The following is a 26,287-nucleotide window of genomic DNA, read 5'->3' as shown; positions in this document are numbered from 1 at the left end:
TATTTACAAATACTACATTAATGGTATTAAATAAATGATATGTTTAAGACTTGTTTTGAAGTTTTTAACCATGCTATTATGAAGTATTCACTAATTAATTTATGTTGAAAAACTTGACCACTTATAATAGATGTCTCATTCAATTTGAGTTTTTTTATTGATTTAAAAGCTCGAATTCAAAACATTGCTTAAAGAAACTAAACAGTGCTTAAATGATTTCTCATGCAAATAAATGTATTCATTAATTTATTAATAATATCTCCTAAAAATAACTTAATAATAATATAAAGAAAAAATTATAATTTTGATCCTCCTATAATTTTAAATTCATAATTTTGATCTCTTATTTCTAAATCAAAACATTTAATTTTTCTAAATTTCAGAATAAACAACTTTGATTATTCCATTAGTTGACCATCCAAAGTCAAATGTATAAAAATTGTATTAATAGAAACTCAATTCATGACCTCTTAATTAAGAACAAAATAACAAATCATTAAGGTACTTATTTTATTCAGTTAATTTCATAAATTCTATTTTACATGTATTTATTTTTATTAATTTTTTTATTAATAATTAAAAAATTAAATTGAAATAAAATATTTAGTATTTAAGTGTATTTAATTTTTATTATATATTTTAATATAAATTAATAAATTTTATATATAAAAATTTGTTTTTATTTTATTATAATTTTTTTTAAAATTACATAAACTAATATATATATATATATATTATTTTAAAATACTATATTATGTAAATTTTAAATAATCTAAAAAAATTAAAATTTATTACTTATTATAATTAATATAAAAGTTGTATTGTTTATGTATAAAAAAAAATTTACATATTAATTTAGAAATGAACTAAATATTTTGATTTAGAACTAACAAGATAAAAATCACATTTTTAAAATTATTAGAGAATTAAAATTATAATTTAGTTTAATATAAATGAATACTCATTAAAGAATATGTATTTAATAAAGGGAGATAACTAATTATCGATAACATGTACATTTGTTTATTCTGATTTTTTTATCATGTTATGCATATCAAATATGATGAATTTTATTAATATCTCGATTATATATATATATATATATATATATTTTTTTTTTTTTTCTTTTCATGATTTGAATCACAAAAAGATTCAAACTTAAGAAATTATTAACGGATCAAGAATAGTAGGGCTGGGACCAAGCACTTGCTAGTTACTTATTTTGTTTTTGATTTGCTTTATTTTGTATCATCCGCGAGCCCAAATACAAATGTCTTGGGGAAAGTTATTTAAGCCTCACACACTCCCCATGGACTTGCACTCTCTCCTATCGGACCAACACCGCCAGCTCGCCACCGCCGAAGCCATGGAATCGGACCTCGACTTCGCCTTCCGCCTCCAGTTACAGGAAGCCCTTGCGGCCTCCCTCGCCTCCCAGCCCTCCTCTTCCTCCGTCGCAGCTATCGAACAACCCGTCGTCGTCGTTGACGACGACGACGACGTTGCAGCGCCAGGAGCTGGCTCGTCTGGAGCGTGAGATGAAGGACCGGGAACACAGCGAGGCGGAGACGCAAAAAATGAGGGAGGAACTCTGCCGTCGGATCCACGACGAGAAGGTGGCGAGGGAGATTTCCACGATTCCCGAGAAGGACTGGGAGCAGTGGGGCGACAACTTCGAGAAACCGTTCAGAGAGGGCTCGTCCTCTTCGTTGGGGAGTAGAGAGGAGGGCGTTGTTAGGGTTTACTTCAAGGGTTTGGTGAGCGAGGAAAACGTGAGGGGGCAGAATGTCGTGTTGTCTGGGATCGGGGTTGCGATTTGTGACCTAGGCGATAATCTGATATTCGAGGTTTCTAAGTCGCTCGTTGGGAATGACACTAGCAAGGTCGCTGCAGAGATTAAGGCTTTAATTGAGGCTTTCAATGCCGCCATTGCTTTGGACTTGAAGCGCGTCGTTTATTGCTGCGATTATTATCCCCTTTTCCAATTTGTGAGTCCCCGTTAACAGTCCTCTTTTAGCTTAGCTGTGGTTGTTGATGGGTTAGAGATTATGTGTGTTTGGAACATGATGTGGCTTGAATTGTATTTTGTATGTTGCATGGGTTAATGATGGTGGGAATGAGTGAGGTGTTAGGAAATATTTGTTTTATAATTTAAGATATATAAAAATATATTATTTATATTAATTCTATTTTTATAAAATAATCTAGAATAGGTTCAGTTATGTAAAATTAAATTTCTTGTATTTTTTAAGATTTTGTCTTTTCCTTATTTATAAAAACTTATTTTCTTTGGCTGCACACGATCGGAAACGGGTGGTCGGGAGAGGAGCGTCAGATTGAGTGCAGTGTGGACATTTTTTCTCTGAGAATAAAATTTGCATGCTTCAACCCACGTTAATTATTTCTCCCCCTAATTTATTTTTTGTTTGTGCTTATTGTATGATATAATACATTGTTGATTCATATTATATCAATTAAAGTTATTTTGTTATTTAATTCAAGACTTTGTATTTTTTATTTATTTATTTATTTTATTTTATTTTAATTTTCTAACATGAGGATATGATGATGTTATACATTTTTTGTGGAGGTTTTTGATATCTTGTTTTGCTGGTAAGGTGAGTGGAAAATGGCCTGCAAAACAGCGGAAGATTGCTATGTTGGTTGATCAAGTGGATCTGCTTCAAAGGAAGTTTTCATACTGCAATCCAAGGCTTGTGGCCAGACATAATGTCAAGTTTGCATTTAAGCTTGCAAGAGATGCCATTGAGTCTCAGTCCACGAGGCCTGCGGAATCTGGGAGTAGGAGGAGTTTGAATGAAACTTGTGTCATATGTTTGGAGGAAACTGATGCCAGTCAGATTTTTTCAGTTGATGGCTGTCAACACCGCTATTGCTTCTCGTGCATGAAACAACATGTGGAGGTGAAGTTACTTCATGGAATGGTGCCAAAGTGCCCTCACGAGGGGTGCAAGTATGAGCTTCTAGTCAACAGCTGCCAGAAGTTCTTGACTCAAAAGTTAACTGAGACCATGCAGCAACGAAAATTGGAAGCTTCAATTCCTGTTGCTGAAAAAATTTATTGCCCTTATCCTAGATGCTCTGCATTAATGTCAAAAACTAAGGTTTTAGAGTACTCGAGAAATATCATCGATCAATCTGAACAATCTGGAGTCAAGAAATGCCTAAAATGTCATGGTCTTTTCTGTTTTAATTGCAAGGTCCCTTGGCATAGTGGTATGACATGTAATACTTACAAAAGGATGAATCCTAATCCTCCTGCAGAAGATTTGAAGCTGAAGTTTCTTGCATCAAGGAGCCTATGGCGACAGTGTCTGAAGTGTAACCATATGATTGAACTTGCTGAAGGTTGCTATCACATGACTTGCAGGTACTGTAATAATATTTTCTTAGTTTTAACCGGTTATAATAATCCTTCTTCTAAAATCTTTTTTTCTTTCTTTTTCCCTAGCAATAGAGTGAGCATACATAATTCCCTGTAGGTATAACTGTTAACAATTAACCTAGCAGCAAATTATATTATAGAGGAGTGGTAGCAACAGTCTACACATTCATCTGAACTTATTTATGCTACTATCACTTTTTTTGTTGTTGACCTTTTAAAGCCCAACATTCATTAATCATTATCATAAAGTGGTTGTGTAGAAGTACAATAAAATGTTCCTCTGAACATGATGGTTACTTTACAGTCACAAATAATTTCCGATGTCTTTCTCCATTTTAACTACCTATCTTGTATCCCGTGTCCAGTGTTATTGATGATGGATGACATATTATAACAACCAATTAAAAATCTGCCATATGAATATGGTAGATTGATTGTGGCAAATGGTGGAAGATGATGGATGACAAATTATAGCAACCAATTAAAAATCTGCCATATGAATATGGTAGATGGATTGTGGCAAATGGTGGAAGCGCTTGTGTGTGTGTATTGTCTTACTCCCACTTAAGCAAAAACTCTTTGATTCCAATGCCTATCTCTAAGGCTCAAGTTTACAGATAACTTTTTTCTTTGATTCCTCTATCTAAACTATATTATCTGCAAAAATTATGCATTTATGGGTAATCTTTTGTATGGTAAGCACATTAAAGACCATATTAAATAAGTAAGAACTCAAAGCTAAACCTTGATGTAAATTTATTCTTATAGGAAAGTCCTTAGTCTCGAAGAGTTCTTGCAGTAGTAATTATCTTGTCATACATGGCTTTTATAGCCTAGGTATAGTTGCATGAATAACTTTCTTTTCTAAAGTTTTCCACAATATTTCTCAACACTTAATCACATGTTTTTTCTAAATCAATAAAAGTTTTTTCTGAAGTTTTCCTTAAATCAATATTTCTCAACACTTAATACATGTTTTTTTTCTAAATCAATAAAAACCATATGTAAGTTTTAATTATGCTCAATTATCTTTTTCCTTAATTACATAGTGACTTGTAAGTTTTACCCCTATGTAGTTTATACAATTAGATGTTCCTTGTGCTTTTTAAACATGCATATGAAGTCTTAAATCATAATCTTGAACTTCATGAACAAACACCATTACCGTTAAGCCAACAAATATCTGTTAACATTCAACGTGACAATGTTCAGAAAAATCTTGTTTTGAAATTATTTGTGTATTGTGATCCTTGCCATGTTCGGTAAATTACACAAGGAAAATAATTCTCATATTCATTGCAGTAGCGATGGCCCAAACTAATATTTTTAGTTTGTAATACACTATTCATTTAAGCAATTTTCAGATTTCCATGAATGGAGAAGTAAGCCATTAGTGTTGAATCACAGCAGTATCTTCAATGGGAAGCAATGATATGTTGGCCCATTATTACTTTCACTTCTACTCCATGTTTTCATTTTATATCACTTCCCTGCTTTCCTTGTGATCACAGATGTGGTTACGAATTTTGCTATAATTGTGGAGCCGAGTGGAAGGACAAAAAAGCAACATGTGCATGCCCTCTTTGGGCCGAGGACAATATTTGGTTAGATGATCACGAGGAAGAGTTGGAAGATGATGATGATGATGATTATAACTCTGATTATTCTGATGGTTATTATTATTAAGTAGCTGACGCCGCTTGACCAGGTTGACGGTTTTACAATTAGTAAATATTCATATTCGTATATTTATATATATTGGTAAGCAAAATGTTAGTCTTCTGATTTCTTTCTCCTTATTTTCCATTTCCTTTCGCATCTTTTCTAACATGGTTGCCCTCGCCTATGTCCATGCACAATATGTCCATGCACAATAAATATGTCAACACTTACACTTTTTTTTTTTTTACTTTAATTCAAATATTTCTTAATTTTTTTTATTCTTTTCTCTTTCACACAACCAAACCCACTCTTGGTGTTATGATCATACTGGATTGACGACCACGATAAAGCTCAAACATTTAACTTCAAAATAACCATAAGATATAATGATAAGATATAATGAAATGGCAATGAAATTACTAATGGGGAAAAAAGGCACACAAATATTGACATGGCTTTCTTGGATGGTTTTATAAAAGTTAAGATATTAAGGGGTGGTTTCGTTGTGGGAGAGAAGTTTATATTCTAGGGGAAATTTTTTAAAATAGTGTGGCTCCTAGACTTCTTTCTCTCTATTTTAAATATATTATGTAAGGTATGTTTGGTTGGTAGTTAGAATTGTTGTAACGGTCAAACATTTTAACTTTCTTTTCAAACAACTACACGAGAAAAATGAAAATTTTACTTTTTTTTTCTTATCAAATAACCTACAAATCATTTCATTTTTATTTATTGTCTTTTATTTCTAATTCTTATCTTTCAAATTTTTAAAATCAAATATACCATAATAGATGTGGTTGATGAGGGAAACTTGACAATGACATAATAGTGTCATCAGCAGAGCTAATGAACATGTTACTTTGAGACAAGCGAATAGAACACACCACTTTTTTAAGTTCATTACAAAGAAAAACATGCTTTATGAACACACCCCCTTTTTTTAATGTTTAATAAATTTATCGTTGCATAAATTAGATAATTATAACTTAATAAATAAATTATTAATAAAATATAAGGATGCATGATTATTGATGAGATTCATTCAGTAAACTTTTAAGAGGTGTTGGGTTGAAGAGATTGAGCACTCACGAGCTACACCTCAAAACTAATTGACACCGAGATAGAGATAAAAAAAAATAGAAGTGTAAGTATGATAGTTTATATAATATGACAAAAGCAAAGAAATAATAGTTATTAAATAGGCATGAAGGTGGTTGCTTTCAAAAGTATGAAGGTGGCCATATATCATTTTTCTTACCTAATATTCCAATTTGTTTGCGAGTTTGATTTTTATATTTTATTAGTGTGAAAAATGTACTATAAATGAATTAAAAATTAGATTAAGTAAAATTTTAAAAATAATTATTATAAAAATAATAAAAAGAGAAAATAATTTATTTTAAGAATAATTTTAAAAAAGTTATCCGTGATCTTCATTCTTTTTTTTTTATGATTACAAATAAGTTACTTGTTAAAACAACTAGATTAAATGAAAATATTACGTAAAGATGAAGACTAAATCAATTAAAATTACTCTAATTTGATTCCTCCTTAGATAAAAAAATATCATCAAATAATATTTTGTTATTAGAGGAGAATATAAAACCTTTTTAGATAATCGACAATACAATATTTTAAGTGTTTTTTATTCTTCCAACCCAATGACCCATCATAATCCTACCATACATGTAAGTGGCCAAGCTATGCCTATGTGGGGAGCCATCTGTTAATCTAACAACGTAGGATTAGTCAACGAGCTCAGCCAAATATAATTAAATTTTCAGAAAAGAAACAATGCATGAGGTTGTGTCAAATGTGTTTTTTCCTTGCCTGTGAAAAGGTTCATAACTCTGTCGGCGTTATCTTTTGTTGCATTAAGTGGGATTACATGCTTCTGGCAGAATAAAAACATCCTTCCAGGGAGAAAAAAAATTAATACTTAATCTATCAAATAAACTAAAAGCTTTTAGATTTAAATTTTTTATAAATTAATATTTAAAAGTAATCTAATAATATTATATATATATATATATATATATATAAATTTGGACATAATTAATCGAAATAATGAACATCTATGATTTACCAATTCAATCTATAAAATTAAATTTTATATAAAAATATGAATTATGTCAGAATGTTAAGTTTTATATTGATTTTAATCCATTTTTATAAAATATTAGACTGGTTTGATCGTGTTTAAGTTTATAACTTATGTGTTGTAAAATGGAAAGAGAATGTAATTGCATAAGAAAAAAATGTAATACAAAAGTTATATTGTTTCTAAAAGTGAAGACTTAATTGTTAAAAAAAGGTAAAGACTTAAATATACTATAACGTAGGGTTGAAAACTTTATAGCTTTTGCCTATTCAGAAATCGTCAGCATATGTCAATACTCAATAGGCCATGACAATTATTTTTGCGTTCAATCATATCACGAATGTATGATGTATCACACATCTTCAACGCAACATTTACTTTTAATTATATTATTAAATAGGATAAAAATGCTTATTTTTATAAAATTAAAAATGTATAATTAATAAATAAATAAATTTCAATATATAATTTATGTTTTGGATTTATAATTAAAAGTATGGTATAAAATCATTTTTAGTTGAGTATAATATTTCTATAATATAGTAGTAGTAGAGAATAATAATAAAAAAAGTTGAACTTTTGGTTGAGAGGGTTAGGTTGAAGTGGTGCAGTTAAGGTCGCAAGTGTAAAAAAAGGGTATGGTCCATGCCATGAGGCCCTTTATCGCCCACGGCAAACCTAAACTCACACAGTAATTATCATCATCATTTCATGCAACGACTAATTTATCAGCCATAACTTTTTGTTAATGTCAATGGATAATGCTTATACCAATTTTATGATTGACAGTGGAGAAATTCTTGCATAGAATTGTCTTACTTGAGTGCATTAGGATAATTGATCATTCAAATAATTAATTCAATATATGATTAATGTTTTATGATTTTTTATTGACTGTTATACACCGGAACCGAGTGTAATATTTAACGTTTTTGAAATTGAATTAGAATAATTGCTCTAACTTATCATAAGATAAATTAATAATTAATAAAATACATTAATTAATTCATATAAGATTGTTTTAAGACTGTTTTACTTAAAAGATAAATGTGATTTACACCTAGTTATTTTTTTATTTTTAGTTTAGTTCTAGTTGAATAATAAAATTAATTATTTATTTTTTGATATTTTTCCTCAACCAAGTATATTTTTGTAAATAATCATAGAAATCTTCAAAAGTAAATTTCACCATTTCTAAAGAAACTTTTTTCATGCACACTTTTAGAAAGTGAAACCTGCATCCACACGCTCAGCATCACTCAATAAAACAAATAAACACAAAAACCAAAAATTATATTAATAATACAACATTTGCACCTTCGTTTTCTCCTCGCATCCCAAAATATAAAACTAAAATCTGCACTTGTCTGCTCCAATCAGTTTCTATTTTTATTTTGTTTCTTCGAGAATGTGATTGTTTGGGGGGAAAACGGAAAAGAAGAGAAGCACGATGGAGTGGGTGAAGATGAAGGAGTACGCGAGAGAGTTCATGGTTGGAGTGGCGGAGATGACGGTGGAGTTCGGAAAAGGTTGCAGAGACATAGTCAAACAGAGTCTGGTCAACGACGACTCCTACATCGTCAAAAACTTCGGAAGAGACTCCTACATTGGAAAAACAGTGAGAGAACCTTTCGCTAAGCTTTTCGCCAAATTGAGTTTCTTCAACGAGTACTTACCTGAGGACAAGGATCCTCTCCACGCTTGGTCCGTTATTTTCTTCGTTTCCATACTCGCCTTCTTAGGTAACAACAAACTTCGAATTTAGGAAATAGTTTTAATATTTGAAGTTCGCATTAGATCAGGTTAGGAAATAGGAATAGCTTTAATTAATGGTGTGTGCGTGAGTGTGGATGTCATTGATTTGTTTTTGTTTTTTTTTAAGCTTTGTACGCGAATTTTGAATGTGATCCGTACGCCGCCGCGGCGCCGGTGAAGCAAGTGTTCGTGCATCCTCCTAGTGCCACTCGCGTAGTGCTTCCTGATGGAAGGTACATGGCGTATAAGGAGCAAGGCGTTTCTTCTCACAAAGCTAGGTTTTCGGTGATTGCTCCCCACAGTTTTCTTTCTTCCAGGCTTGCAGGTTGTTTTTTCTTCTAAGTGTTGTTATTAACTTTTTTTGCAGTTAATTTTTTTTGTGTTTACCTGTAGTTGGAGCATAGTTTTTTTTTTTTGTTTTTTTTTTAATTAATGGTTTTTTTTGGATTTATGTTTGAAATTAGGGATTCCTGGAGTGAAAGATTCGTTGTTGGAAGAGTTTGGTATTCGTTTGTTGACGTATGATCTTCCTGGTTTTGGTGAGAGTGATCCTCATCCCAACCGGAATCTGGAATCCTCGGCGACTGATATGGCGTTTTTAGCAAATGCTCTTGATGTGGACAAGTTTTGGGTGGTTGGTTACTCAAGTGGCAGCATGCATGCTTGGGCTGCGCTTAGATACATTCCTGATAGGCTTGCTGGTATTATTTGTTTGTTCTGTGTTTTTATCTTTTTATTTTCATGCAATTTTTCAATCTGTTTAGTTTGACGGAATTTGGAGCTTTTTTAGTTACTCTCTTGTACATCTACTTTTTAAATTACAACAGTCATTACTTAATGTTTTAGGCCTTTTGTTCTTTTGCCTCGTCTAAAAACACTTGAATGACTTGTTTAAAGTGAGTTGTTATAAGTTTTGCATCTTTTAGTGATGAAGTACTGCCTTTTGAAAAAATGTTACATGTCATATGTGTGTCACATCAATAGAACCGAGTTTTTTCTGAGAAAGTAAGTACCATGCCATGCATTATGAAATGAATCTGTTGTTTGTTAACTCTCCAGGTGCAGCCATGTTTGCTCCCATGGTGAACCCATATGATCCTATAATGACAAAGGAAGAGAGACGAAGAACTTGGAACAAATGGACACGAAAAAGAAAATTCATGTACTTCTTAGCTCGGAGGTTTCCTAGACTTCTTGCTTTCTTCTATCGGCGGAGCTTTTTGTCAGGAAAGCATGGTCAGATTGATAGGTGGCTGTCATTATCTCTGGGAAATAGGGTAAGGGAAGTTTTACTTATCTCTTTTTGTCTTTGAGTCAACATGTCTAATATTTGGAATTTGACTCCTTTAAAGTAAAAGGGATGCAGTTTTAAAGATAAAGTAAGAGTTATAACTCTCGATTAGAAAGTCAAGGGGATAGATTTTAACTTCATAGTTTGTCATGTGTATGCATATATTTTATCACAATCAACCACTGGTTTTCCAAATCAATGGTTATAATTCCATACTTCGTACTCTAAACTGTATCATTCACTTGAGCGGAGGCAAATCCTAATATTTGACTGACATCCATATACGATTTCAAGTATTCAACATTTCTATTGATGTCCACTTTATATCTGTCACCTATATCCCAGTTAGATGTATTAAGTAAATTCTTGGCATATTCAAATATGATTTAGCTCTGCTTGGACATCGCTAAAATACCCAAATTTAAAGCATGGATTATTAGAGATTGATAGCAATTGGTTGAACATGGAAAATTGATAGCAAGAGGGCATTTTAGACATCCAAAAGGCAGGTTCTGAGGGCTCATGTTTTATCAAGAGTTTTTTCTTTTTCCTTTATATGTATATTTATATTACTTGTACATCCTCTCATGGAAGATCTCAATGTCCCTTTCAGGATAAAGCACTGATGGAAGATCCAATCTATGGGGAATTCTGGCAAAGGGATGTGGAAGAATCAAACAGACAAAGAAATGTGAAACCCTTCATGGAGGAAGCTGCTTTGCAGGTCGCAAATTGGGGTTTCAGCCTTTCAGACCTCAAGTTGCAGAAGAGAAAACAGAGCAGTAATTTGCTCAGTTGGCTTAAGTCAATGTTCACTGAAACTGAGGAATATATGGGATTTCTTGGCCCTATACATATATGGCAAGTGAGTACATCTATGTTTTAATTCCCTGACTCCTCCTCCCTTGTGTGTTCATTCACATAAATCATCCATGATATTATCAGAATCACTTGCATGCATTATTCTATCCAACCAATTTTAACAAAAACACATAACAGCAATGTCGCAATATGCAGATATAAAAAATATTTGATAATATAGGATACAGGTACAGTAGAGTATGTTAAATAAAAAGATTATGAATGTAATTATATGCATAAAAAATAGAGTTTAATGCCTATGCGCTGACAGTGTAAAACAGTTTTACACTGTCATCCGGTCACAAATCACCGTTTGAATTACTTTAAGATAATTATTTTAAAAGTCAACAAACTTATCATATATGGTGAGTTGTGATTGGATGACAGTGTAAAATTTTTTACATTGTCAGTGTATAACCCTTTTTCTCTAAAAAGTATGCTATGCAAATATTCAAAAAATTTACTATGCAACTATTGAATGGTTTCAGAGTTCAGACTTGCTTTAGTCTATTTTATAGACAATTCAAGCCAATTTTCAGCACTGAGATGTTTTCTTGTTTTTCAGATTCATTTCAAGTGTTCTAGAAATCAATTTGGATGTTTTTTCCAGGGGAAAATTTTGAGTATCAGAGTTTTAACTTTAATTATTCTTAGTTTTCCTTTAATGCTCAGACCATATAAGGTACATTTTCTTCCATTTTATCTTCTATTACAGCAACTCGTTATGACTTTCTTCTTTTGCTTATCTTTCCCATTCCTTGTCATAAGTCCACTTCTTTTTCAGTTATCATTACTTTTACTACATTCCTTGACACCTGATCTGTTTTAAGTTCCTAATAGCCGAGCATATTACTCTATTGAGCACATCAAAGGAAAACATTTAACTGTTGCATACAGTGAAATCAGGAAACAAGTTTTCACTTTTGTTTCGTAACAGTCCCATTTGATGCTGTTGGGTTTCACTTCTGCTGTTGTCTTACTGTACCTTCTGCTAGACAGAATTTAAGATAGCATTTTCATCTTGTGAAGTAGAGATCGTTCCATCTGGTAGATGTTTCCCTTGGAGTAGATGATAACTAAATTTAAATTCTTTACACGTTTCTTGTGTTTTCATCAAGAGACTTACATTTCAACTAAACGAAAATGAAAAAAGAAAACTATATTTTTATTTGCATGCTCTAATTCTATATTCACCAGCATTTGACTCTTTTTTAGGTGAAATATGACTTGTAGTGCAATGTTACAGGGAATGGATGATAAAGTGGTTCCTCCATCGATGACTGATTTTGTGCACCGCTTGCTGCCCGGAGCTGCTGTACATAAACTCCCATATGAAGGTCATTTCACCTATATCTACTTTTGTCATGAATGCCACAGACAGATATTTACCACACTTTTTGGAACCCCACAAGGCCCACTCAGCATTTCTATAGAAGTAGATCAAGCTACCCTAGAAGAAACCAATATTGAACAGTAATAAGTAGTAAAAGATGGTGATTATGCCACAAACTAGTAGTACACATAATAGGATAAAAATGCCCTTTTCTTTTTCCATTCTTCTGGGCGAAACATCCCAATTTTATGATGTAAATACCGTATAGTTTTGCTTCATCTCCAATGCAGCAGTATAGGAAAGAAAATAAAATAAGTGTTTCTGCCCCTTCTTTGGGCCGTTGAACATGTCTGTCCTACAAATGTTGTATTTAGAGTCCTTTACTGAACAACTCCCACAGTCTCACGACCTCATTCCCTCCCCCTTCTTCACTATTGAAATACAAAACATGCGTTTGCTAATAGTGAGATATGATACAATTAGTTCATCTGATTTCCAAACAATGTGATTTGATGATATAATGCTTATATTTTTCTGTTCTTGATAAAACAACGAGAGCAATTGTGCAGAAGATATTTGTCTCAAATAACTGCTGAAACCGGATATGAATTCGGGTAAAGCACTTTTCTAAACTCTTGTAATCAATTCTTTGCGAAGCTACTCAAGGAGGTTGCAACCATTTTGGACGTGTGCGTGAGAATGTGTATGTATAAATTGATTGACATCAGGTACTAAATTTTGTAAATGACACTTAATAATAAGTTTTTTTAAAAAAGTAAAATTTATCAATATAATAGTTAAATCATGTGATTATTATTACAATGTTATTTCATTCCAACGGCTATATTAATAATAATTAGTACACAAATATTGTTGGCAATGGATGTATTGGCAACGGATATACTGTTGAGCAACAAATATATTCTTTTACAACATAGAGTGCAATTCAATTATTTTTACACAATCAAAATCTCTATAATTTATCTCATTTTCATTCTTGAAAAATTCTCAACTTCTACTTTGGTTTGTTTTCATTCAATGGATCAAAACCAAAATTCATTCCATATGATTCAGTGGTTAAATTTGAGGTCAAATTATCAATAAAATTTTCAAAATTCTTCAAATTTATTCAACCCAAAAAATAATCCTAACATGACCTATTTTCAGTATTTATCCCATCTCATCCATATCAATTCCATATGTTTCAATCACTTTTCATGGATCAAGGATCTTCAATAGGTATTAGTGGTGACAAATGTGATGAAAAAAAATGACACACCATCTGACTTTGTACCCAAGTTTCAAATTTTAATATTTTTCATCCAAATTGAGTTGGATAATAGTGTGATCAATAAAAAAAAAAGGTAACTATAAACTATTAAATAAGTTATTAATAACATATAATGAAGTAAGTTTTTTGTGAGACTCATTAGAAGCATTTAAAAGAAAGTGTACCATTATAAAGATTTAAAGCTTAAAAGGTGATTGTATTAAAAAAATGAGAATGAGTGATGTGTACACTTAAAAACCAATGGAAGCAACAAAAATGAGTTGCACCACTCTCAATGTTCTTATGACTCACTTTTACCAAATTGTTGCCAATTATAATTATGAACTAATTATTTAAAGTTGATAATGCCACTCCATAGGTTTGATCAATTTTATTTTAAACTGTAATTTTAAATAAAATATTGGGTCAAATATAACCTTAGATATTTATTTTCCTTGTTGTAGGTAATTTTTTTTTATCAAATAACGTGTATCAAATTATTATTAATTTCAATAAAAAATGAGATTAATGATAATACATTAATATTTTTTTTCAATCACAAGTCATCGTTAATATATCGTTAATATGAATCTTAAGATAATTGATATGAAAGTTAAGAAAAATAATTAATGATGGAATGGCATGCATAATTTTTTTTCCTTCAAAAGAAATACCAACAGGACCACTTTAGTTTTCCTCTGTGTGGCGGGTTGGGCTGGGTATGAAGAAGCTTGCCCAAATAGGGTGCCGTTTCAGTCCAGGTTACATTCTTTCCCTTCTTCTTTTCCTCTGTCCAAAAACACTCCAAGTGACCGACTGACGGCGGCGGCGCTCGGTGGTGACGGCGGCGGCACTCTGTTCAGCGACCTGATATGTAAATCCGTTCTCTCGTTCTCGCTTCCTCTCCCATTCTATTATCACTTTGCGTGCTTTCTCATTTCGATACACACGCTATTCTCGAAGATTTTCAAATAACCGAAATTTCAAATTCCGTTAATCGAAAACACTCTCACGCAATTGACTAAAGTGTTTTTTCCTCAGTGTAAAGAGATAAGGAAAATGGCGTTCAGAGGGAAAGAGATGATGAAGAAAGTTCTGAAGACGGTGGGAGAGAACGGTCTGAGTCGAAGAGAAAAGGAATCGTTGGAGAGATGCTTGCCTCGAAGCAAGATTGTGATGAATCGCGCCAAACGCGGTCTCTTCGCCGGGAAACACATTCAGTTTGGGAATCGTGTCAGTGAAGATGGCGGTAACAAGTTTGTATCCAATTCTTCATTCATTTTTCGTTTTGGTGTTTGTTGCTTCTCTTATGAGTAATGGTGGAATGTTTCATGTTGTGGCCTCTGGTGTTACTCTATTATATCTATTTTTACAGCTTCTGATGTTTAGTAACTGTGTGTTTAGTTACTTTTTGAAATGGATTTATCTAAATAACGTTTAAACACGGATTGAATGGTGGTGAATTGATGATGGTCTCAATTTGTTTCAGCTCAAAGGCCAGCTTCTAGAGTTCTAGTTAAGTTTTCTGACTCTTATCAAATTCTGAAAATAGTATTTTTTTTCTTCCATTGAAGTAATAAATTCGACATTTCATCTATGGGGGAGGGAACAGCTCGGGTTGAAGAAGTCAAAACAGTTGCCCTAGGGGGGATGTTTTGGAAGAAGCTGTTTCTAGATAAAAGAATAAATAGTTTGAACTTTGAAGGGAAGAGATTCAAGGATTAAAAAAAGGATAAGGTATCCTAATTATATAACATAACCAAAGCTAAAGCATTGATACAGATGCAGCTTTCCAGTGTCTTTCAATCCTTTTGTGTTTCAAAGGAGGTAAGATCCTCAGAAAGTACAACAAAGTGGAGCGCCATGAAAACAATTGTCGCTAAAAATGTCTCAGGCTAAAAAATTTCCCCAAAAGACCATGATTTTCTCTCTGACTAGGGCACCATAGAACAGTGTATAAAGTACACTGTTGTAACATTTTGCTCAACTTGTTCCTGGCAAATCACCTGGAGCTGAACTAGAAGAATTGCTCCAAGAACTGTCAGCAAATCAATGTTCCCCCAGAAACTCCCTAAAAGTGTGTTCAGAAACATATTTAGCTGCTGTGCAATGTAAAACTTATTGTGCATTTCTGTAACTGGTTAGTAAAGTTATTTGCTTCTATCATGATGAGCATCTTGTCAATCGTAAGATGCCCATGATTATGGAGTGTGGAACACAGACCTGTTGTGTATAGTTCTTAAGTAGCATGATGGTCATTGTTATTAATTGCAAGCTATATTGCTTGCATGGGGACTTTACCTGTTTTCATGGCTTTGCCTGCAGTAGGTACTAACTCAGTTCTTTGATTCTTTCTTTGTTTCCCCCTTTCTTTTCTAAATCCTCTATCTTTTGCATGGGTGGCCTACTTGACTTGCATCCCCCAGCTCAGTGGGTGGCTGCTTTTGTTGGTGAAGGGAGATGATTGATTTGCATGTTGCCTTTGCACTTGTTGTATATTCATCTTCGTAATGAGTCAGTTGGGGTTGAATAATATTGATTTTCTCAATCTCAATCTCAATCTCCTCTTCTCTCAACTCTTTTGGTATTCAAAGCTTAGGTCAAAACCCAAACTTGTGTTCATGGCTTCCACATCAATTCCTTCTCTGGTTTCTCCTCCTTCCTCCCCACTGCCGCAGCCAACTCCGTCAATGAGTGCTATGAATGCTTCTTCGAAGAACTTTGCACATTCCATTTCTCAAAAGTTGAACATGAAGAATTATCTTCTTTGGATTCTACAGGTTGAACCTGTTATTTGTAGTCATCATCTTGAAGGCTACATTGTTAGTCCAAAAATTCCACAAAAGTATGCTTCGATTGAAGATCGCAATGCTGATAAAGTCACCAGTGAGTATAGTGTTTGGTACGAACAAGACCAATTTCTTCTTGCATGGTTGCAATCCACCATCTCCAGTGACATTCTTTTGTGAGTCATTGGATGCCAATCACTGTGGCAACTTGGGGATCAGATTCAATCTCACTTTCAATCCCTAACACAAGCTAAGGATCGTCAAGTTCGTAATGAGCTTTGAAATCTCTCGATCATCGATCTATTTTTGATTATTTTTTTTATGTTTAGATGCTTGTTAATGAGTTGACTACGATTGGTAAAATTGTTTCCAATTCTGAACATCTTGACCTAAGTCTCGATGGTCTTCCTAATGAGTATGAATCATATATTTCTCTTGTTACTAGTCGTTATGATCTGTTTACTGTTGATGAAGTTGAAACTTTGTTGCTCGCGCGTGAAGTGCGCATTGGTCGATCTCGTAAGCGAGCTTTAGGTTCTATTAATCTTACTAAAGGTTTAGGATCTTTTAATCTCAACTCTGGAAGTTCTTCTCTTGATAATTCTGTTCATCCACAGTCTATGAACACTAACTCTCAAGTTCAAGTTAATTTGACCACTCAGACCTCTTCTGAGGACAATTCTGCAAATGATTACAATGGAAATTGATTTTTCAGTGGTTGTGGTGGTCGGAATTTTGGCTGGAACAACCGTGGTGGTTGTGGTTCAGGCTGTGGTGGTGATAGAGGTAGTTTGCTGATGTAAAATGTCAAATTTGTTACAAATTTGGTCATGGTGCTTCTTATTGCTATCACAGACTAGAGGAGAATTATGTTCCTACTCTTCCTCCACCAACTTCACTTGCTCCTACTCAATCTACTTAAGCTTCCAATGCTCAGACTTCTCAGGAAGTTCAGTATTCTCAACCCATTCAGTATGTGCTTGCTTCACCTCAGCAGCCACTCATGGCATCTGCTCAACCTTAGTATGTGTATCTGCAGCCACAGCAGACTAATCAGCAATCTTCTAAACAGCAGTCCAATCCTCAGATTTATCTGACCAGTCCATCATTTGCTCCCACTCAGACTCAGACTTGGTATCGTGATTCTGGTGCTTCCCATCATGTGATTAATATGTCACAGAACATACAACAGGTGACACCTTTTGAGGGGCCTGACCAAATCACTATTGGTAATGGTCAGGGCCTCACCATTAACTCCTCAGATGTTTCCACCTTTTCCTCTCCCTTTAATCCTCAGTTTTCTCTTACTCTTATTAATTTATTATTTGTTCCTTCTATTACTAAGAATCTCATTAGTGTCAATTAGTTTTGCGAAGATAATGTGTTTTTGAGTTTCACTCATCATTTTGTCTTGTTAAATCACAGGATTCTAAACTTGTTCTACTAAAAGGATTTGTGGGGAGTGATGGTCTCTATCAGTTCCCTCAACTTCTTGATTCTATGCCCAAGTGCAAGCTTCCTTCAAATGTTTGCAATTCTGTTAAAGCTTCTGTACAAAGTCCTGTTGTAAATACAATCACTAGTGACTCTGATTTTCAATGTTTCATCCAATAAAGTTGTTGTAGATAAGAATGTTGTAAATACAGCTACTAGTAGTGCTACTTCTTTGGCAACATGGCACTCTAGGCTTGGTCACCCTAGTGTTGCTGCTAGGAAAATTGTATTTCGACTTTGTAATATTCCAAATATTAATAAAGAACCAACAGATTTTTGTAATCACTGTTGTATTGGAAAGTCATATAGACTTCCTTCTTCTCTTTCTCATACTGTCTATGCAAAACCTTTTGATCTTATCTTTACTGATTTTTGGGGACCTACCCCATCTCCTTCTGGTTTTTGGTATTATGTTACTTTTGTTGATGCTAATACCAGGTGCACTTGGATGTACTTAAGAATAAATCTGACACTTTAGAAATCTTCAAACTGTTTAAAACTATGGTTTCAAATCAGTTTAATATGTCTATCAAGGCTGTTCAATCTGATTGGGGAGGGGAGTTCAGACCTTTTACCAAATTCTTGACAGAGCATGGTATTCAGCATAGACTAATATGTCCTTATACTCATCACCAAAATGGAAGCATAGACATGTAGTGGAGCTGGGTCTCACTCTTTTATCTCAAGCCAAGCTACCTCTTCATTATTGGGATCATGCTTTTGTCTCAAGCATCTAACTCATCAACAGATTGCCCTCATCTGCTATCAATAATGAAGTTCCTTTGCTAAGGTCATACAACAAGCACAAGCTTCAATTCAGATCTTAAGAGTGTGTATTCTTGGGTTATTCTCCTTCGCACAAAGGTTACAAGTGCCTAGCTGCTGATGGCAGATTGTATATTTCTAAAGATGTCATTTTCAATGAAAATAGCTTCCCTTATCCTACCCTATTTCCTGAGCCATCTTCAATAACTTCTGAAGTTCCTGATACTACATCCACCCTTACTGTGTTACCTTCATCTCAGCCTGCATCATCATCTAGTAACAAAACTAACACCTTATCCTCACTTCCTTCATCTGTTTCACCTGATCACAGTGAACAGCATGCTTCTCGCAGTGAACAACTTCCTAGCACTTCCCATTCACAACCCTTGAATGTCACTAATATTGACTTACCTCAAGACCAAAATCCCATTTTATCACAAGACCAGACCAATACTACTATACCACAAGACCAAACAGACCTCTTAATACCCATCCTATCTGTACCCGTGCAAAGTCTGGCATTGTTAAACCCAGAATTATTCCTACTCTTTTACTAGCTCATCTTGAACCCAAATCAACCCAAGCTGTTATTGCCGATCCTTCTTGGTACTCAGCTATGCAATCTGAATATGATGCTTTAATAAGGAATGGTACTTGGACTTTGGTTGATCTTTGTCCTACTAGAACAGAAATTGGGTGTAAGTGGATGTTTAGAGTAAAGGAAAATCCAGATGGCTCAGTCAACAAGTATAAATCTAGGCTTGTTGCTAAGGGTTTTCACTAACAGTTGGGATTTGATTACAAGGAGACCTTCTCTCCTGTAATCAAACCTGTGACTGTTAGGTGGATTCTTTCTCTTGCTATTTCTCACAATTGGCCCCTTCAACAATGCCTTTCTTAATGGCATTCTTGAGGAAGAGGTTTACATGACTCAACCTCCTGGATTTGTGTCTTCCAATAAGCCTCAAGTATGCAGACTACATAAAGCTATTTATGGCCTAAAGCAGGCTCCTAGAGCCTGGTTTGACAAACTAAAAGCTACTCTTCTGAGCTTCAAGTTTTCTTCAAGCAAATGTGATCCTTTTCTCTTTGTTTTTTCTGAGAATCAGTTTGTTGTCTACATCTTAGTTTATGTAGATGACATCGTTATAACGGGAAACAACACCACTTTGATTCATTTGTTGTTTCAAAACTGAATTCTGTTTTCTCCCTCAAAGATCTTGGTGACTAGGACTATTTTTTGGGTATTGAAGTTCAAAGATAGAATGATGGTTCTATCAATTTAACTCAATGAAAGTATATCAAAGATTTATGGGCCCAAGACTTAAATGAATGAATCAAATCCTATCTCTTCTCCTATGGTTGGGGGTTGTAAATTGACCAAGTTTGGTTCTGAAGATTTTTCTGATCCTACCTTATATAGGTCCATAGTTGGTGCTTTGCAGAATGCCACTATTACAAGACCAGAGATTAGTTTCTTTGTCAACAAGGTTTGTCAGTTCATGTCTAAACCTTCTGAGCAACACTGGTTGGTTGTGAAAAGGATTCTAAGGTATCTTAAGGGTACTGTTTCTTGGGGTCTAGTCTACACTTTCAGAGTCTGCTTCTCTTAGGCATCCCTTTCCTCTTCATGCCTATTGTGATGCAGATTGGGCCTCTGATCCTGATGATAGGAGGTCTTGTTAACTCGTTGACAAGTACACCAAATTTCTCACAAGTAGTAAAGTACTCAGAAGTCCAAGTGTCGAATCCACAAGGACTTTGTTTGTACTTAGATTGATGCAAACCCAAATTACAAGCAATAGATAAGGAATTTAAAATAAAAGATGCAGGAAGATAGTAGATAAGATAAAGATTTAAAGATAAAAATAGAAGATAAAAAAGATAAAAGATTTAAATTAAAAGATGATAAAGATAAAAAAGATAAGATAAGAAAAGTAAGAGACAAGAAAAAAAAAAAAGATTTAGATGAAGATAAAGAAAGATAAATTTAGAATGTGATAATGTTGGAACCTAGCCTGTCTTATTTGCCTAAGATGTATTATTTTATATTTTTTTTTATCAATTTGGTGAATTTTTTCCTACCCACATCTGTTAGAATACTTGTCCCTGATGTCTCACGATGACAAGCCTATCTTACCTATCTATCTCCCAAATGTCTTTGCAAAAACTCAATAGATAAAATGCATGAAGTTCTAATTCTAGATGTTTGCTTTGATGCATGAGCATAATGCAATCACTCTATGTCTAGCAATGGTTTTATTAAGATACCCCTTCCTTTTAGTTTTATTAGAAATTATCCTCTGTCGAGCGACTAATTCCTAAAACAGATGCATGCAAAACCTTCCTTGTTTTTCTATTAAGGATTACCCTCTGTCGAGCACCTAACCCTTAAAGATGATGCAAGGATAATGATACATGAAATTAAAATAAGAAAGGATAATAGGAAAGAAAACATTTGTTTGCATTGATAAATATGAAATGTACAATACATCTTTTGGCTTTTTAGGCCTGCCAGACCCTAACTAGGGGTTTAGCTTCTCATAACCACAAGGGGCCTTACACTTGAAAAGGGGTATAGAAATTGATGGAGGAGAAGGGATGGAAAAAGGACATAAAAAGAAGGATTTCCCCTATTAGAGATACCCAGGCTTAGGATGTATTCATTAGAGAGCTCTGAGTCTCCGGGGTTGTGTTTTCCCTTTGGCTTGACTCCGTTTTTATAGTTGCTAGAGTGGATTTGGGCCTGCGTACTCGCGCTTAGCGCGCTCTGCTCGCTTAGCACAGGTACCAATTTTCACGTTTAGCGCGCGCTGCGCGTCTTGGGATGGGCCTGATGCTCAAACCTTCATCTTTTTTCATATTTTCTGCATCTTTTTACTTTTAATCCCTCCATTTTTTATATCTGCAAGCTGTAAATAAAAAATATATCAATTCTTAACAATTAAGCATGGATAACTGCTAAATAATTATTTTTAAAGGTATTTTAATTCTATTTTCATAAAAAAAAAACAACTCTTATTTAGCAGTTATCAGGCTACTTCTGGAGTTGCTATTTTTCTTGGACCTAATCTCATCTCTTGGTGGTCTAAGAAGTAATTAGTTGTTGCAAGGTCTAGTACTGAGGTAGAACATTGAAGCATGGCTCTTATTGCAGCAGAAGTTACCTAGATTCAGTCTCTTCTTTCTGAACTCTCAGTAGCTTACACTACTTCTATTATTCTGTGTGACAACACCAGCACTGTTTCATTAGCTCATCATCCTGTTCTTCACACAAGAACCAAGCATATAGACCTGGATCTCTTTTTGTCGGAGAGAAAGTTCTCACCAAACAATTCAATGTTGTTCATGTTCCTGCCATGGATCAACTGGCTGATATTCTGACCAAGGCTCTATCTGTTAAGAATAGTCCCACATCGGGTAATTCATGAACATGATAAGTGCTTATATAGCTGGGTAGACCACCCCCTTATGAACCGATTTTTAAGGGGACCTTTCGGATGCCTTGGTTGCACTATAAAATTTAATATGGTATCAGAGCCATCTTCTACTTCTGTCCAGTGGGTGCCGCCAGCCCTCGCTTTGTGGTGACGAGCCCTGGCTCGAGGGGGCGTGTTAAGAATAGTCCCACATCGGGTAATTCATGAACATGATAAGTGCTTATATAGCTGGGTAGACCACCCCCTTATGAACCGGTTTTTAAGGGGACCTTTCGGATGCCTTGGTTGCACTATAAAATTTAATACTATCCCCTTCTTCATTTCTTTCATTCAGGTTCAAGCTCAGAGTAGTTGAAAGACATTCTTCCAACCCCTCATGAGCTTGTGAGGGAGTACAAGAGTGTATACATTACTTGCAGTGTTTCTTTTTTGTTTCTGTCAGCTAACTGATATTCTAACTACTGTAGTTAGTAGTTAGTCTGTTATTAGTTGATAGTTTAGTCGGTTAGTGCCTAACAGCTTTGAATAATATTGATTTTCTCAATCTCAATCTCAATCTCCTCTTCTCTTTTAATTTCTCTCAACTCTCTTAATGTTGAATTGTGGAAATTCCATTTTCCATGGAGGAAGGTTGCAATCATTAGTTTAAACTGTCAATTTCTTGGACTCTCCAAGTGGGGCCAACGCTGGCTAAATTTTCTTCGATGGACCCTTTGTCAGTGGTTATAATTCGGATTGAGTTCTAAACTGTACTTGTTATTGACATGTTCCTGTCATTGTTTATATCTACTACCGTTGTTAGAAACTTGGTCCTCTCAATTCTTTAGTCTTAGATGTTAAATAATAGAATCAGTGATTTGTTGATGTTTTGTACTAATAATGTTTGGAATTACATGTACTGTTAACAGTTGCCTATATTTGTTACACTGAATATGGATTCCAAAAGTTCTGCTTGCAGTATGTGTGATATCTCTTGTGTGATCTTCCCTATGCATGATAGTCACTGGATGATTCTCTTAGTTTAGTGATCCCAAAATAGTTCAGAACTTAAATGTTGTTTGTTGGTTGCTCAATTTTATGTTAGGAAGTTCTTTTACCTTTTAAATATGTTAAGAGAGAATGAAACAGAAAGTATTGATGATAATTTGTTCTTTCTCTGATGGTTTTGACAGGTCAAGGAGAACTTGGAAACCTAATGTCCAGGAAAAGCGGCTCTTTAGTTATATCCTAGATCGTCACGTTCGTGTTAAAGTCACCACCCATGCCCTACGATGCATAGACAAGGCAGGTGGGATTGATGAGTACTTGCTGAAAACTCCTTATCACAAGATGGACACTGAAATGGGCATCCTTTGGAAGGCTAAGATTGAGAAGTTGTATGAAGAGCTTGGCAATAAGGAGGTTGTATTCTTTTCACCCGAGGATGAAGTGAAGTTTGAGCAGGAGTTTGAAGATTTGAAACTATCTGAAAGGGAAGCACGAAAGGAGGTAAGAAGAAAAATGTACACTGGGATGAGCAAGCAAAAGCTAATTGAGGTAGAACGTAAAGATGATCAATGTATTGACGAGGGAGGCAATAAAATTGAGGGAGAAATCTCGCATGATTCATCAAAACAGGTGGTTCCTGTCTCGTATGTCTTGGCTGCTGACAAGCTCAAAGTTGGAAGTGTTGTTTCTAATTAATTTATGTTATGGCAATTGATAATGGCGGTGTAAGCTTTTTTAGCCCAGAGTATGAAAATCTTTTATTTGATTTTTGGATCCATGTTGGTTTCTTCACTCAGGTTTTTGTTCTAATGCTTTAGACTTTGTGTAGTGAAATGCATAATCTATTATGTCGAAATAATAATACAGTTCTATATTTCTAGCGGGGGATTGCATTTCCCGATGCCAACTTGGTAAAATCAATACATGGAGTATTTCATGGAGGCGAGTATTATCCACTCAGCAAACCTGACATCGGTGTTTTCCATGTCAATCTCACAGCGGTATGCAAACTAGTCCTTCAATATTTAGGAGTAAAAACTTTAACAAAACTTGGACAAGTACTTCATTATCCAATCATAGTTACCAAGATGAAATGTCAATTTTGGTTTAGTTTAGCATTTGAATATGTACAAAACTTAGATGCATTTCTTTTAGGTACTTTTGGTGTTCTCCGATCAGAATTGAAGTTAATTGAAGTTTTATCTTGGTAATCAGCTAATCAGCCTAATAAAGGTTTACATTAAATCTTAGCATAGGTTATAAGATGAAACTCCAATTAGAAACACTTTTTCCTTTGAATATTATTACGTTGGACATTCATTAATTTGGACAATGCCAATTTTTGTATTGGAGAATGACACAAATATACTTAAAGTACTATATTGAAATTTTGTCCTAACAATTCATACAAGTTAATTGTGATTTGTCACATCCATTGTTCATTGTTAATCCAAGAGCAGATGAGTATAGCATAGTGCTGAGTGGTTATGGTGAACTTCATATAGTGTTTCCAAACGGAAGCAAAGCAATGAACACTAAAATCAAACAAGGGGAGGTGTTTGTTGTGCCGAGATACTTCCCCTTCTGTCAAATAGCATCAAGGGATGGACCCTTAGAGTTCTTTGGGTTCTCCACCTCTGCCAGGAAGAACAAGCCACAGTTTCTGGCTGGTGCTGTGTCCCTTCTCAGGACCATGATGGGGCCTGAGCTTGCGGCGGCGTTTGGGATGAGCGAGGGCACGTTGCGGCGTGCCGTTGATGCTCAGCATGTGGCCGTGATCCTTCCATCAGCATGGGCTGCACCACCAGAAGATGCAGGGAAGATAAAGATGGAAGAAGAGAAGGTGCACATGCTGCCTAAGGCTATTAGAAGCTTTGCCAATGATGTGGTTATGGATGTTTATTAATTTAATCATTTTATTTCGAATAGGGCTTATTTGGTAGTGCTAGTGCCTAGTGGAATTCTGTTTTGAGTTTTTTGTTCCTTTTATTTGGTTGAGATGTGTGATGTGTTCTTGAGTTGTGAATAAAATCTACTTTCTTTGTGCATTGAATTCATTTATCTCAATTGAATTCATTTTATGTCTACTCGATCTCTTCTTAGAAAGAACTAGTTTTGCTTCTTTTTTTTTAAGCAAGGCATTTTTATAATCGGAAGTCACAAGTGAGACATAGTGACATAGAGATCATCTAAATGAGTGATACGTTTTCCAACTTTTCCAATAGTCTTCTTCGTACGCTTGGCCAGAAGAATTAGTTTTGGACTTAGAGACGTAAAAATCATTGAAATGAGAGATATCTTTTCCAACAATCTTTTTCTTATGCTTGGCAAGAAGAATTAGTTTTGGCTTTCTGTTGATGCAGCTGGATTATTGAAAGACTTGGAATTTTGGTTTTTGAGAAATATGCTTGTACACAAGTTTTTTTCGGAAACTCGGGATTCTGGCTTGCTTATAACATCTACTTGTACATTTCTGCATAAGGAACAATTTGTGTACAGAATATATAAGGTGGTACGATAAATTAGCAGACATCCTCTATAGGTAATAGTCAACCTGGAATTGATGGTAGGGTTCTAAGAATAATTATACTTTGGTTCTTCCTTTTGATTGATGAATGTTTCTTGTGTCTTTGGCATCAGAGAATTTGGCATAATCATTCTTTTATTTAAATGCTTGTGCACTCATGGATTAAGTGAAGCTTTAACTTTTCATTTAATTAAAAGCGACAGTATGATTGTGTTAGGAGAGATATTATACGATACTTTTTTGTAAATTTTCCTGTAACTTATTTTTTTAGTTTAATGTTTATTTATCGACATTCACTGGTATTGGATAACCTTTTTCTCTTCTCTTTTTTTATATATTTTTATGTCATTTTTCTTTTTATCTCTTTTTTATTATACACTTTGTTGAATAGGCAGCAATTGAACCAGTTAAAAACGATAATATTCTGTGCATGGAGCGGCTGAGACATTGTGAGCAAGAGTTGAGTATTTGTGAAATAAATTTCATGTTCAAGACAATAATGATTTCACCAAAGTGATAATATGTAATAAATTTTCACAAACTATAATAACGTTGATTGTATTTATAGAAACTTGCATTGAGTTGGTCTAGATTATCTGATACAGA

The 26,287-nt window shown here is 34.3% G+C and overlaps 3 protein-coding genes and 1 long non-coding RNA gene across 5 annotated transcripts; all 4 read left to right on the top strand.

The window, feature by feature from the left end:
* Positions 1-1,450: 1,450 nt before the first annotated feature.
* On the top strand, positions 1,451-5,128 carry RTRP2 (probable E3 ubiquitin-protein ligase rbrA-like protein). The gene is made up of 3 exons (NM_001289381.1): positions 1,451-1,988; positions 2,619-3,391; positions 4,918-5,128. Exons 1-3 carry the CDS (start codon positions 1,539-1,541, stop codon positions 5,090-5,092), a joined length of 1,398 nt encoding a protein of 465 aa, NP_001276310.1. The 5' UTR covers positions 1,451-1,538; the 3' UTR covers positions 5,093-5,128.
* Positions 5,129-8,463: 3,335 nt separating this feature from the next.
* On the top strand, positions 8,464-12,870 carry LOC100785642 (uncharacterized). Of its 2 annotated transcripts, XM_014764556.3 has the most exons (7): positions 8,464-8,911; positions 9,052-9,249; positions 9,389-9,625; positions 9,984-10,201; positions 10,829-11,080; positions 11,642-11,758; positions 12,323-12,870. In XM_014764556.3, exons 1-7 carry the CDS (start codon positions 8,620-8,622, stop codon positions 12,551-12,553), a joined length of 1,545 nt encoding a protein of 514 aa, XP_014620042.1. In that variant the 5' UTR covers positions 8,464-8,619; the 3' UTR covers positions 12,554-12,870. The 2 variants fall into 2 exon arrangements, with proteins under 2 accessions (XP_014620042.1, XP_014620043.1); XM_014764557.3 differs by lacking the exon at positions 11,642-11,758 and having other exon boundaries at positions 8,466-8,911.
* A 1,511-nt stretch (positions 12,871-14,381) lies between these two features.
* LOC102663308 (39S ribosomal protein L28, mitochondrial-like) lies at positions 14,382-24,027 on the top strand. Its single transcript, NM_001289300.2, has 3 exons — positions 14,382-14,553; positions 14,721-14,935; positions 23,340-24,027. Exons 2-3 carry the CDS (start codon positions 14,739-14,741, stop codon positions 23,848-23,850), a joined length of 708 nt encoding a protein of 235 aa, NP_001276229.1. The 5' UTR covers positions 14,382-14,553; positions 14,721-14,738; the 3' UTR covers positions 23,851-24,027.
* LOC106795244 (uncharacterized) lies at positions 14,951-18,244 on the top strand. Its single transcript, XR_001383742.2, has 2 exons — positions 14,951-15,194; positions 17,894-18,244. It is a non-coding gene; the product is annotated as an uncharacterized lncRNA (long non-coding RNA).
* Positions 24,028-26,287: the final 2,260 nt, after the last annotated feature.

This window comes from Glycine max, chromosome 12 (genome assembly GCF_000004515.6).
Source record: "Glycine max cultivar Williams 82 chromosome 12, Glycine_max_v4.0, whole genome shotgun sequence".
NCBI lineage: Eukaryota > Viridiplantae > Streptophyta > Magnoliopsida > Fabales > Fabaceae > Glycine > Glycine max.
The sequence above is the reverse complement of the archived record's forward strand: the minus strand, read 5'-3'. Positions and strand labels throughout refer to the sequence as shown.